Source organism: Gasterosteus aculeatus, chromosome 12 (assembly GCF_964276395.1).
Source record: "Gasterosteus aculeatus chromosome 12, fGasAcu3.hap1.1, whole genome shotgun sequence".
NCBI lineage: Eukaryota > Metazoa > Chordata > Actinopteri > Perciformes > Gasterosteidae > Gasterosteus > Gasterosteus aculeatus.
The window spans coordinates 23,107,647-23,121,468 of record NC_135700.1 but is presented as its reverse complement, the minus strand read 5'-3'; the positions used below and the strand labels follow the sequence as shown (position 1 = coordinate 23,121,468).

Here is a 13,822-nt window from a genome sequence, read left to right as displayed (position 1 = left end):
TTATTTATATAAGGTTGATATACACCCCATCTAACATCTATCTAACTTCACTATCTCCTGACGCGGACAGTTTTTAGCTAACTATCCGGTAAAACTATTGATGAAAATGATTGTGTATTGTTTTCAGGGGTTTAACGGTGTTAAAGTAGGCGTTAACTCATTACCTTTCGAGGCAAATACTGTTTTAATTATGAAAGTAAAAATATTCATAACCAGAATCAGTAAAAGGACGCTAATGGCAGTAAATTAGCCGTGCGCTGCTATAGGCATGACCCGGACAGACGTCCATCGTCAGTTTAAAGATTTGTTTTTTGAGGAGGTTAAACGTTGGTTAAAGCCTAGTTTATGCTTCTGCGTTTTCAGAGCGACGCAGACACAAGCCCTTGCGTGTCCCTTGCGTGCCTTTTCACACCTCGTTGCGTCCTTGAGTGTGTCGAGACATTTTTGTCGCTGCGGGAGGCTTGCGTCGCTTTCGACGCAAGCCTCCCGCAGCGCACAAGGCTGTGATTGGTCCGCTAACTAACTACGTCCTTTACGGAGTCTCACATTTCCGCTTTCATAGCCCGATACCGCCATTATTAAAACGAAGAATGTTTACGAGAGAACGGATCAGATTTAAGAACTTTTGTCAGAAGAAATGTGGAAATATGACCGCTTATACAAGCCGTCATTGGCGGGACGCAGAAGCATGCGCTAGCTTTTAGGGTTCGCCAAAATTACCATCGATGCTGACAACACATCTGGGAACCCAATTCTGGCCTTTCAAAATAAGATATCCCGCTTCAACACCTCCAAATAGCGCAATAAAAGCTCTTTCATCGTCACTCCAGCATCGCCCAACCGTTGCCCAAGTGAGTCCTACTACTTTCTCATCAAAGTAACTTTCCTGCAGTAGGTAGACATGTAAATATTTATATATATTCATGAGATTTGACACATAGATGTATGAATTAATATCACTTACATTTCGACAACAAAAAGAATACCAGAAGTAGCTTAAAATTAGGAGCGTTGGGGTCCTGCATATAATAGCTTCCGCTGTCCGCGTTAGGAGACAGTGACGTTAATTAATTAAACAATTCATTCACAATTCAACAACTGTCAGGATAAATAAAAACAAGCAGTGTGTTCAACAACCAGTCCAGTTTGTTTATCATGGCCGCTAGTTCCATCATGACCAAGTCCAGATGTTCAGCAGCCAGAACTCACCTCACCTGAATCCCCCCTGGGTCCTAGCACCCTCCAAGTACTTCTTCTTATAAGAGTTAATAAGCATTATCATAACATCAATGTACCAACACATATTTATAACCAATAGCACAACTACTGAACCGAGACTGTTTATGCTGCTTCCCGGTTGACAGATTAATACATGTTAACTTACGCTGCCTGGAAGGTGCCTGTTATAATGTATCTTGTTTTTCTATATTGAAACTAGATAAAAAATTGATGCTCTCTCAGTGGCAATTAATTATAACTGCTCTTGTGTAAAGGGAATATTACTCTTAAAAAGCACCTTGTTTGTTTAAAATGTTTGTAAACCAAAGGTTATTGCCTTTTGATCATATATTAGTACTTTTAAATAAAACCTTTATATTCATTTTTGAATTTTGCACATTGAAATGGGATTAATTGTGATTATATATATGTAGCTCTCCCCTCCTATGCACTACAACAGAAGGTGAAGGAGTGGCGTTTCCCGCAAAGACAACCTTTTAACAAGTGCTGTCAGAAGCGAAAGCACTTACAATGTCATTCTTTGATGTGTTATTATTACTCAAAAATTCCGGCTGAGTGCCAAGAGAAGGTTTGAGCCCAACCCAGGTGATGTAAACGTTGGAAAATACTGTTCGGAGAGGATACTCATATATCTTTAGTGCAGAATAAAATATGTAGAATATGTGGTTTTTATTTTTTAAATGAGTGTAACTTTAAACTGTAACTATGCTAAGTAATGCTATTTTATTTCAAATTGAATAAGATTATTTTTCAGTTCGGTTAAACATACTGAATGCATTGGGGGTTTTCATGCCATTGGATGTGCCAGTAGCCACAACATACACAACTTACAGATATATCATGTATTCAAGGGGCAGTAGCTGGGATTGTTAAATATATTGCTATATGCTGAAGTTGTTTTTACTGTTGTTGTGTGTCCTTGTTATAGACACCAAACAGAGAAGAAAAGCACTTATTTTTAAATAAATCTTTTTATTGATTTTACGACATATTCCAGGCAGACTTATTTTTAAACAAACTACTTTCAGGATTTTTCAGTATATGGTTGATTCTGGTCTATATTGTTGGTTCCATGCAAAAACTTGCTGATGAAGTACCTTATTGTTTTTTCTCAGCTGCTTGTGGATTAGAGCAATGACTTGCTTCTCTTCTTCTTTATCACCACATGAGTGTGCATAAGGAACATGAACTGATAAAGACTCTTAACGCCACGTTTGAGGTTTGAATCAGTTATTGTACAATTTATTAAGTACAGTAAATAAAAGAAAGAGACAAGCAGGTCTTTTTAAGGGTGTTAAAAAATGAATTGGTCATATAGAAGTAAACTTAAATAAGGGAACTTCCCACATCATCACGCATGTTCTATCTAAATAAGTAAACAGGTGAAAAGGGGGTGTAACTCTGGAACTTCTGGAATTATAACTGTGTTTGTGTAAAGAACATAGGCGAGGCCTCCGGTAAAATATGTACAGTCTAACAGGGAACTAAAGAATAAAAAGGAAATAATGTTTGTGCTTTGCTCGAAAACTGGTTTGGCTCTCTGCCATTCATGCATTAAACAGGTCCAACAATGAAGGTGCTCAAGTTCAAGTTGTTTCATTGTCATACACTCAACCGAGAAGCTGTTGATGTCAAAGACTTCAATCTCAAGCTCCGTCTGACTGATACATCTTTGCATAAATAAGATATAAATATAGTAGATAGCAGGTTATTTGTGCAGTGATGTACTGCACAGTAATTTGTACGATGCCCAACATCTTCTGTCTATGGACAATTTATACTGCAACTGAGACTGATAAATAGCACACAGGTAAGAAGAAAAAAAAAGTGTTTGATTCTGTCTTGAGCCTCCTTCTAGCTTTCCCTCTCGTTCTGACAGCCTGTATTATCAACCTTGATATAGCGATAGCTAAATCCCTACTTACACAATTACACAGAGATGATTATAACCCGAATATATGTTGGAATATAGAAAATGTTTCCCTCCACATTCCCCGCTTGAGCGACACATAGAGAAATGGATCCTGCTTTCGATCTTTATGTCCAGGTACTTTACCACTGTAGAGAACGCCCCCCCCCCCCCCCCCCCCACACCCGAGGTTAAGCACCTGCCAAAGGAGGCCGAGGATCCATCTTCTCACACGTTTGTGCTCCATCCTGAAAGACCAACGGTGAAGCATTGGTCATACTAACACTTCTAGACACATCCTGCATGTGTAACTATTATTCAAACTTCAAGATCCCGATCAACCACATGCCACTAACATTTAGGATGAACGTATTTAAACCAGAGGAAGGTTGGTTTTCCGGGGAAGAGGCCCCGGGGAAGACCCAGGACTAGGTGGAGAGATTATATCTCTGCACTGGCCTGGGAACGCCTTGGGATCCCCCAGTCAGAGCTGGTAGATGTGGCCCGGGAAAGGGAAGTTTGGGGTCCCCTGCTGGAGCTGTTGCCCCCGCGACCCGACCCCGGATAAGCGGTTGAAGATGGATGGATGGATGGATGGTATTTAAACCAACATCTTAAAGTAAATTCTAACTAACATTTAACACATTTATGAACACATTTAAACACAGATCCCTTATAGTGACTTTCACTATCGTTTCTATACCAACATCCTCGGCCTGTATGGTTCTAAACACATGTGAAAAATGGAGATGCAACATTTTATTTATCCAGCTCATGGATACACAAGTCACTCATTGTTTTAAGATGAATTGGTCATATAGAAGTAAACTTAAATAAGGGAACTTCCCACATCATCACGCATGTTCTATCTAAATAAGTAAACAGGTGAAAAGGAGGTGTGACTCTGGAACTTCTGGAATTATAACTGTGTTTGTGTAAAGAACATAGGTGAGGCCTCCGGTAAAATATGTACAGTCTAAAAGGAAAGAATGTTTGTGCTTTGCTCGAAAACTGGTTTGGCTCTCTGCCATTCATGCATTAAACAGGTCCAACAATGAAGGTGCTCAAGTTCAAGTTGTTTCATTGTCATACACTCAACCGAGAAGCTGTTGATGTCAAAGACTTCAATCTCAAGCTCCGTCTGACTAATACATCTTTGCATAAATAAGATATAAATATAGTAGATAGCAGGTTATTTGTGCAGTGATGTACTGCACAGTGATATGTACGATGCCCAACATGTTCTGTCTATGGACAATTTATACTGCAACTGAGACTGATAAATAGCACACAGGTAAGAAGAACAATGTGTTTGATTCCCGGCACGGTGAGCAGCATGCTGCCATTCGTCATGTTTCATGTTTGTGTAGCTTGGCACTGTTTCAGCGGCTTTGTGGCAAACAAGTTCGACAGCCTATTCCGGCACATCTCATACATTCCATCAAAACTGAAAGGGTCACCGTCATCGGCTCGCCGCAGACCTTTGTGTATATAAAGATGCTGCAGGTGGATGTGAGTGGCAGAGAACCTCCACACAGGTGAGGTAAGGGCATCATGGCTTCCACCTCAGTGCTCCTGCTTCAGCTGCTCCTGGTCTCTCAGGCGTCTGCATCTCACTTCTTTGGGGGAACCACGACCTACTACTACAAAGGCAAAAACCCAGATGGAACATTTAAGGTAAGAGATGAGTATAAACGTTTTTCGTTATTATATATATTTTTGTAAAGCATGTTTGATTACATCAAAACTCTTTACATAAAAGATCTGATTGTTACTTACTCCTCTGGTTTTATTGATATCTACCAGTGAAATCCCGTGGGTGCTTAATGGATATTCTTATGTTTTAAAGCTCCTGAAGTGAGCTGGGATTTTTTTTGTAGTTATTGCAATTTCTACATCAGGAATCAGGAAACATTTATTACCAAAATATGTCAAACATAAAAGGAATTTGTCTTGGCGGTTGGTGCGTGGCAGTGTGACAATAGACAACAAGACAGCAGTGCACAAGTAATAAAATAAAGTAAAATGAAATGCTAATGCAATGGGTTAGTAGAAAAAGGCTATGGGTTAGTATAAAACAAGAGAATAAAGTTAAAAATTTAAAATATAAAAAAAGTTACAAAAAATATTAAGCATAAAGTGCACTAACGAACAAGTAACAAAGTGATTAATTGCAGTTAAAGTGGCATGTGCAGTATGAGGGGGAGTGACCGGTGGAGTGTTATAGTCAGGCAGTGGGGGACCGGCTCTGTTGATGAGCCCGACTGCCGACGGGAAGAAACTGTGGGTGTGGCGGGAGGTCTTAGTCCTGATGGACCTCAGCCTCCTGCCAGATGGAAGGGGCACAAACAGGTTTTGTCCGGGGTGAGAGGGTCGGCCACGATCTATATTCACATCTTATTTCAATTAAGAGTCTTTAATGCGTGATGCAAGAAAACTGAATATGGGTAATTTTCTGATACATTTTTTCATCTTTGCTGAGAGGTTACATTACGGATTTTCACTGTTGTTTCTTATAATCACTGCACACTCAGGTCAGATAAACACCCTAAAAGATTTCACACAAGATTTACAACAGGGGTGTTATACTCATTTTAGGTAGAGGGCCGCATAGTGTACACTTTAATCTCAAGTGGGCCAGACCAGTAAAATCATCGACATAGACGAGGGGGGTGGAAAATAAGTGCACGAAAAGTATTTTGGGGTTGAATATAGTTTTGACTATTTTTTTTCATTCTTCACTTGTATTTATTAAGGCTGAGGACAGAGTCGGACATCCCGGTTAAATAGCTTGTCAGCAAAACACAAATTCTGCAACCGAAAAATAAAACCGAGTGAATATCAAAAAATAAATACAAGGGAAGAATGAAAAAAATATATTTTATACAAAAGAATTATAAAAACTGAATCAAAAACATGTTAAACTGGAAAATATTTTTCATGCACTTGTTTTTATTTTGAATACATTGTTGTATTTTTTAATGTTCAACTACAAAACTTTCACGTTCACATTTGTTTTTCAAATGAACAAAACTTTTGACCTGGATTTGGCTCCATACGAACTTCCCTTCGCTCTGGAAGTATAATAACGAGCAATCGCAGTAACCAAAACAACGCTGTATACTGTGAGCGCAAAACTAATTGATATAAAAAATTAAATTCCTGTCTTTTAGAAGCGAGGGAACCATGACAAGTTTTCGGACGACTTGCACTGCGTGGAGTCAGCCATGTTTCTTTTGAATGAAATAAAACTGTCCGTTAGTTAGCGAGAGTCAACCAACACAAGTTTTCTGTTAGCTCCTGCGGTCGATCGCACATGTACGGGCCCCTGACGTGGTGACCGACCTGGTCTTACTCAGAGTGCGACCCCCAGTGGACTGATTAGGAATAGCAGCTGCTTTTATAGAAACGCAATTTATGCCTTTCTGTAATTCTCAAAATAGCAAAGTCATTCCCAGTGGCTCGAATTAAAAAACAATTACTTAACCAAAGAAAAGATGAGAAAAGCATAACAGTTTGATGAAAACAATGATTTTATTTTATATAACACTGAAGACGTCCTTGTCGTTGTTGTTTATAGTTCCATCAACGTTTTCGTTACTCTTCTTAGAACATATCGCAATATTATTGTTTCCATTATTTTAAATAAAATGCATTTTTCAAAACTAAGATAACATTCACTGTATTTGATGCTGCTTATGATCAAATCATAATTATCAAATTTAGAGTAAAAGAACTGGTGTGTTTGCAAAATGCAGATAAATGTACTTGATAAGAATGTGCTCAGCTTCAGTAGAGAACCATTTTTAACTGGAGGATCTTCTTTCAGGTGGACCTTCGCTACAGGGACACCTTTGATGGGTGCTATTACTCTCTCTACTGGAGTTGTTCCCAAGGCAATTGTGGTTATGTCCAAAGAAGTGTGAGGGGTGAGATTGAAAGCAGCACCAATGCACCACTATTCAACAGGCAATGGTGTGAAACTGAAACCGTCAGCAGGACAATCCTCCAGAGTAACAAACCTTTTCAACTCACGTAAGTTGTTCTTTTACTTTAGTTCCCAACATGTTTTTAATGTATTTGTTGTGCTTATAATGAGTAATTAAAGTTTTTATGGGTTTTGTGATTGATGCATTCATCAGGGCTGCCAGCTGCTGTTGGATCCCAAAGCGTACCGGGAATAATGCTCAATGGAATCTACTGACTACGGTGGATTTGGGGATCAGATCTGACACTAAAGAACCAAACAGATCACCAGCCGTTGCTATCCTCCCTTTCCTACGGTAAGTCCTCTGCAGGTGGCATCAGGTTTCATCTGTTTGTGGAACAGAATCTGTGTAAAATGACCTGCTTCACTGCCTTATAGTGGTTGTAGTCTGCCAGTCCTCTTCCATCCGAATCATTTGCAAACTGGTGTAATCGCAGAAAAGTAGTGACTTTGGTTTCATGACTCTTGCAAGATAGTTCACTTACTTTTATTACCTGCACGGATCCCTGGAATGTGATTTTAAACAATTTTCCTGTTGGGAAGAGTCAAAGTAAATGAATCAAATTGATTGTATTTTATTATGAATTATAGTATAGTTACACATTTTGGGATGTGTTATCTTTATGTAACATGTTCTGAACTGTGCTACATTACTTTACATTACATTACATTACTAACACATGTGAATGTGTCTACTCAAGAGTTCCCCAGAACTGTCCCCGCACATACAAGCTGATGTCCTTCGATCCTGATGGAGACAAAGTTCGATGCAGATATGGAAATATCAACACTGGAGAGTGTTCCCTGTGTGACCAACCTTCAGGCTTTCACTTAGATCAGGTTAGTTGATAGGTATATTTCCTAATACATGTTCATTGATGCTTTGCTTCACTTAACTTGTTGTTCACATTGTCAGGACACCTGCACATTACATTACCACTCGTCTCTGGCTGACTCCAGAGTTTATGGATTTGAGTTGGTGGTGGAGGACTTTCCGGTAGGCTCCATCAATCTGACCTACTCCGATGGATCCCAATCCTCCAGGGCCCCACTGCTTGTGAGGCGTAGGAGATCGGTTTTCCCACCAACATCTGCAGTATACAATTCGTGGTATAATTATCAAACCACCGCACGACCAATAACATACCCATGGTGGTATAATCCTCCACCCACTACAGCAAGAACAACCACCCCACCAACAACACCATACCCCTGGTGGTATCATCTTACACCCACTGCACGACCAATAACATACCCATGGTGGTATAATCCTCCACCCACTACAGCAAGAACAACCACCCCACCAACAACACCATACCCCTGGTGGTATCATCTTACACCCACTGCACGACCAATAACATACCCATGGTGGTATAATCCTCCACCCACTACAGCAAGAACAACCACCCCACCAACAACAACAACATACCCCTGGTGGCATCATCATACAACCACAGCACCAACAACAACCCCCCCACCAACAACAACAACACCCTACCCCTGGTGGCATCATCATACAACCACTGCACCCCCAACAACCCCCCCATCAACAACAACACCATACCCCTGGTGGTATCATCATACACCCACTGCACGACCAATAACATACCCATGGTGGTATAATCCTCCACCCACTACAGCAAGAACAACCACCCCACCAACAACAACACCCTACCCCTGGTGGCATCATCATACAACCACAGCACCAACAACAACCCCCCCACCAACAACAACAACACCCTACCCCTGGTGGCATCATCATACAACCACCGCACCCCCAACAACCATTCCACCCTACCTTACCACCAGGACGCACCAGCATGCCACCACTCCTCCACTCAGTAAACTACCTTTGCAATTCTCCTTCCTTGGTGAGTCCATTTTGATTGTATTTGACATTTTATCAATGAGCCAATATTTTAGAAATCTTAACGTCAGGATTAGTCCCTAAAGTCCCTAACAAATGTTGCTTTAGATTTTCAACATTTTATAAATTCAGTAAAATCTTTTGATCCTGACAATGAACGCCTGTTGTGTAAAAAACGTTTTCCTTTAAAACATCAACTTTCTATGAACATAAACAGCCGCAGCCTGCACGCATTTCATGAACTTTTAACAGCCTTCCTCGGACGGCTTTGACGTTTTGATCCACAGACAGCAGCAGTGTCGGTTTTCAGCTTATTGCTTTTGGTCATTTAAATCAACCTTCTATTTTCAACTCCAGTGGACCCACCTGTTCCCTCATGTGCCGAGGGAGTCTACCTGCCGAGGTTTGTGGAGCCAACACCTGAAAATGGAGCCCACATCCAGGCAGAGGTCAACAGAGAAGTGGAGATCAGAGTGAAAGCAGTAGCGGCGTATTCAAAGTAATTGAGATTTAATGAGATCGCTGTTGCCTCGAGACGATCAGCAAGAAAGAGTCACTACATCTCTGGTTCCTCTGTGTTGTTTTCACACAGAATACATGATATAATCATAAGTGGCCCAGTGAACATCACCACGCAAAGGAACACAGATGGAGACTTTGTCATTAGGTGGACGCCGATCCAAGATGACCTGGGGGATTTCTTCTCCATCTGCTTTGCTGTTGAATCAGTGGCCGGGTGAGTTTTGGGTTCCTCGGGAGAGAACTTCTTTCTGTGTGCGTGTGTGTGTGTGGAGAGCCATGATTTGACTTCTGACATTTTTGCAGGTCCCATGGTAACACACCGCATTACTACACCACCCCGTCCTCACAGTAAGTGACATTTCTCCGTGTTTGGCGTCTTTTTCAAGCAACAAATTTAGAGATTAGAGACGACGAGACAAAAACACCAGTAGTAACTTTAACTTAAGACATTAGGATATAGCTGCTTAAATCTTCACTGATGCTCCTCAGGGCGGGAGTCTATCAGACCGAGATGAGGTGTGTTGTGGTGGAGGTCAAGACGAAGCACGGTGAGTCTACTTTAATGTCACACAACATGTGGTTGAGCTGCAGCTGTAATGGTGTACTTAACTTCTATAAAGAGCTGTGAGTGGGTGAACTGACCAAACTAAATTAAGAAGTATTTCCTTATTAAATGTATTTTGGAATGTTTATTAAGTATTTTAGATGAAAAGTCTTCTTCGTCCTTGTGTTTGCTGGAACATGACTGAATTAGTGAACAAGAAGAAAACCACAGGTACGATGTGTATTTTTAACAATCTCGTTCTCTAGTTAAAAGCAATGTGATCTGCACCGGGACCACAATGACAATAGAGCTTGAGAAAGCTTCTCTCCCCGGACACCATGCGGACCATCTGAGGCTCAACGACGCCACCAACACCGCCTGCCGCCTGAAGTCCAACAACACCCACATCTTTGCCGTCATCCCCCTCAACGATTGTGGGACCGACATCGAGGTGACGCGAGCTGCGCTCTTCTCCTAGTTGTTGCTGTTGTTGCCTTTTATCTTCTGATAACTGACACTTACCTTTTTCACTCTGCAGGAAGACGACATTAACCTCAGGTTCAAGAACGCAATCACCACGTTTGACAACGTGGCCGACGTGATCACCAGGAAGCACCTGCTGGAGGTGGACTTCTACTGCCAGTACCCCAAACGTGGGAATGTGACGCAGGTCTTCACGGCACACAGGCCCAAGGTCGAAGTTTGGGACAAGGGCTTTGGCACGTTCACCTACCAGTTTGAGTTCTATCCCAACAACCAATACCTCACCGCCATCGATCCCAGCACATACCCGCTGGTGTATGTTCTTGGGAGCAGGATCTTCATGCAGATCGAGGCCACCTCCTCCATCAATAACACCGTGCTGTTCGTGGAGTCCTGCAGAGCTACGCCATATGACAACCAGAACTACCAGCAAACCTACTCCATCATCGAGAACGGGTGGGCACGAGTACTCAGTACTGATTGTTTTCTGTCATGTGAGAGTGGCTTCATAGATGGAATTGAAACGTCTCTCTATGTTGTGCTTCACTGTGGAGATCGGGGCTGCCCAATAGGTCGATCACCTGCCATTGACAAAAAAATCCGGTCGGGTCAATGCGCATGCGCGGTCGACCGCGGGAGCTAACGGAAAACTCAGTGCTAATTAGCATCCTTGCTTACTGTTACTGTTCCGTTCCCGCTACTACTCATTCGCCGGGGGGGTAGTTCGCCATGACTTGGTGAGCTAACAAGTAGCTTGTAGGCCAAAAAAGTGTGGGCACCCCTGGTGTGGAGGATTGTCTCCTCTTGCTTTAGAGGCTCTATATGATTTCACTAGGGGTTGCCACCTTTAGTACAGAAAAATAAGGAACGCTTGACGACAGCTCGGAAAATACGGGACGATTCCGTATTTTAAGGGACGGGTGGCAACCCTAGATTTCACCGTAGTGGCGAAATGGCCCCTGATGTAGGCACTGTAGGTTTGTGGTTCAGCAGGGCAAGAGAGTAGATTATCCATGCAGGTATTTCTGTTCCTCACATCATTTAATAGCCCTATAAACAAAGACACAAACAAACAAAAGATCTCTCCTGTGCTGTATAAAACCTTAAGCCCAACCCGTGCATGCTGGTCCTGTACCTGCCCACCTAAAATCGAGTATACTTAGACAATAACCAATGACTAATAAATTAAATCATCAAATAAAGTCAATGCCGACTTCACTTATTCTTTTGCATTATCTTCTTTTCCTCATCATGTGAATGCCTAAAACAGGACACACTTCTGTCCCTACGGCAGCGTCCGCTGAAAGACGCCGACTGACAAAGGTTCTGCGTCTTGTCCTTTTCTTGTGTCCTGCTCTGACCAGGTGTAACGTGGATCAGACTGTTGAAATACACTCCACCTCCCACCAGAGACAATTCCAGTTCAGCATGGAGGCCTTCAAGTTCATCGGCTCGCACGATCAGGTAGAAGTCGCAGCAGTGCACTGCTCTGAACTAATTCAAAATGTCCTTAGTGATGACCCATGCACACTTGTTGGACAGGTGTCACCTGAGAAAAATAATCTCTACACTAACTCTACTACATACACAATGTTTCCTCTTCATTGACTTGTTTTCTACTGAAGCCTCGGTCTGTCACGTAGAGGCACAGTGGAGACGAGGAGGCTTTTTTACTGTCTGCTGATGTCATGACGGCGTGTCCCGATGCATTCAGGTGTACATCAGCTGCACGGTCCTGATGTGTGAAGCAGGAAGCCCCAACACCAGGTGCTCTCAGGGATGCGTCAACTCCACAATGCAGAGCGGTTGGCCTGCGGCTCACCACCACAGGAAGAGAGAGCTCATCGCTCAAGGTCAAAGGCACTTTGTTTCCCAGGGTCCCTTGCGCCTGGGGAGATCAGCGGAGGACAACAAAAGCCCAGGTGGGAAAGCAGAGAGAGCGTTTTTTCATTTGTTCCTGCCCCACTTTGGACCAGATGTAATCAAGAACTGTGCTTCTTTCCTCCAGCGCTCCAGCTGAATCTGAACCTGGTCTTCATCGCCGGATGTCTCCTTGCAGCCGTTGGCATGATCAGTGCAGTGGCCTTGTACAAGGCCAGAGGGTCAAGGGTCAGATACCAACCTTTGTCCACGTTTGAAAGTTAAGTCAACAGGCGGAATTCCAAATTCTGTACGACCTTCATTCGACGATGTAAAGCTTTGCCACCAGTGGGGTGCTGGTGTTTCTTTTGTTTCAGCTCCATATGTTAACGCCTCTATACCACCAGTGGACTGCTGGTGTTTCTTATGTTTCAGCTTCATATGTTAACACCTCTATACCACCAGTGGACTGCTGGTGTTTCTTATGTTTCAGCTTCATATGTTAACACCTCTATACCTGTCTGCAGCTTCAACGGTAGAAATACTGAATCTGAGAAGAGTTTGGGGTACTTCTGTGTCTTTTTAAGGGGATTTTGTTCTTTTTTTGCCATTTTGTGTCCCATTGAGGTGGCTTTGCTCCCTTTAATAGTTGATCACTCTCTTTGAGTCTCTACATGTTTGACCCATTCAGTAAGATGGCATGATTTAATCAATAGGTGCCACCCTATCCAGTCATTGTCATGTCAAAGGTTATCATTACATGTCAAAGGCTCTTTTAGTACTGGAACGTGTAATTTATGAAACACTTGATGGATCAATAAAAGCCTATTTTTTCCCGCATATTTGTTGCTTGCGTCCACTTTCATTATTTTTTCTCACTTATATACAAACACTTATTTTGATTCCTTATTGCCCATTACAGAAATATATCAAAAGACATGAACATGAACTCTGCAGCTCACTGATTGGCCTCAGGTCGGTGTGAGGTTAAAGACAGCCTCTACTGAATCTGTTTTTTCCCCAACTGACAATGGTCAGTGCAAGTTTAAGACTGCAGTACCTCCTTCGATCAATCAATTTTTCCAAATCGGAAAGGATTAAGGTCTGTCATTTAGCTGACGCTTTTATCCAAAAGTTTAGCAGATGCAGAGCAGCGAGTGCGGGTCGAGATGACCACGCCCTCAATGTAAGCTGGACCCAATCCATTCACAGCATGATACGTGAGCACCAATGTTTTGAACTGGATCCGGGCAGCCACCGGTAGCCAATGAAGAGAGCGGAGGAGTGGAGTAGTGTGGGAGAACTTAGGAAGGTTAAAGACCAATCGAGCTGCTGCATTCTGGATGAGCTGCAGAGGTGGAATGGTGGTAGCAGGGAGACCTGCAGGAGAGAGTTACAGTAGTCCAGGCG

At 42.4% G+C, this 13,822-nt stretch overlaps 1 protein-coding gene across 2 annotated transcripts; it reads left to right on the top strand.

Annotated features, from left to right (window-relative positions):
* Positions 1 to 4,218: 4,218 nt before the first annotated feature.
* LOC120809869 (uncharacterized) lies at positions 4,219 to 13,252 on the top strand. 2 transcript variants are annotated; one of them, XM_078085863.1, is made up of 14 exons: positions 4,219 to 4,825; positions 6,978 to 7,183; positions 7,291 to 7,431; positions 7,838 to 7,976; positions 8,053 to 9,007; positions 9,361 to 9,502; positions 9,596 to 9,739; positions 9,829 to 9,873; positions 10,015 to 10,073; positions 10,336 to 10,520; positions 10,608 to 11,008; positions 11,917 to 12,016; positions 12,267 to 12,474; positions 12,561 to 13,252. In XM_078085863.1, the coding sequence occupies exons 1-14, from the start codon at positions 4,703 to 4,705 to the stop codon at positions 12,695 to 12,697; spliced, it is 2,985 nt and encodes a 994-aa protein (XP_077941989.1). In that variant the 5' UTR covers positions 4,219 to 4,702; the 3' UTR covers positions 12,698 to 13,252. The 2 variants fall into 2 exon arrangements, with proteins under 2 accessions (XP_077941989.1, XP_077941990.1); XM_078085864.1 differs by lacking the exon at positions 9,829 to 9,873.
* Positions 13,253 to 13,822: the final 570 nt, after the last annotated feature.

What these genes read in the sequence shown, in the direction of transcription:
- LOC120809869 (XM_078085863.1), top strand. Translation starts at nt 4,703, where the DNA reads ATGGCTTCCACCTCAGTGCTCCTGCTTCAGCTGCTCCTGGTCTCTCAG. An exon ending in AACAAACCTTTTCAACTCAC is followed by an intron (nt 7,184 to 7,290) that starts GTAAGTTGTTCT and finishes TGCATTCATCAG; the next exon opens with GGCTGCCAGCTGCTGTTGGA. An exon ending in CAGGCTTTCACTTAGATCAG is followed by an intron (nt 7,977 to 8,052) that starts GTTAGTTGATAG and finishes TCACATTGTCAG; the next exon opens with GACACCTGCACATTACATTA.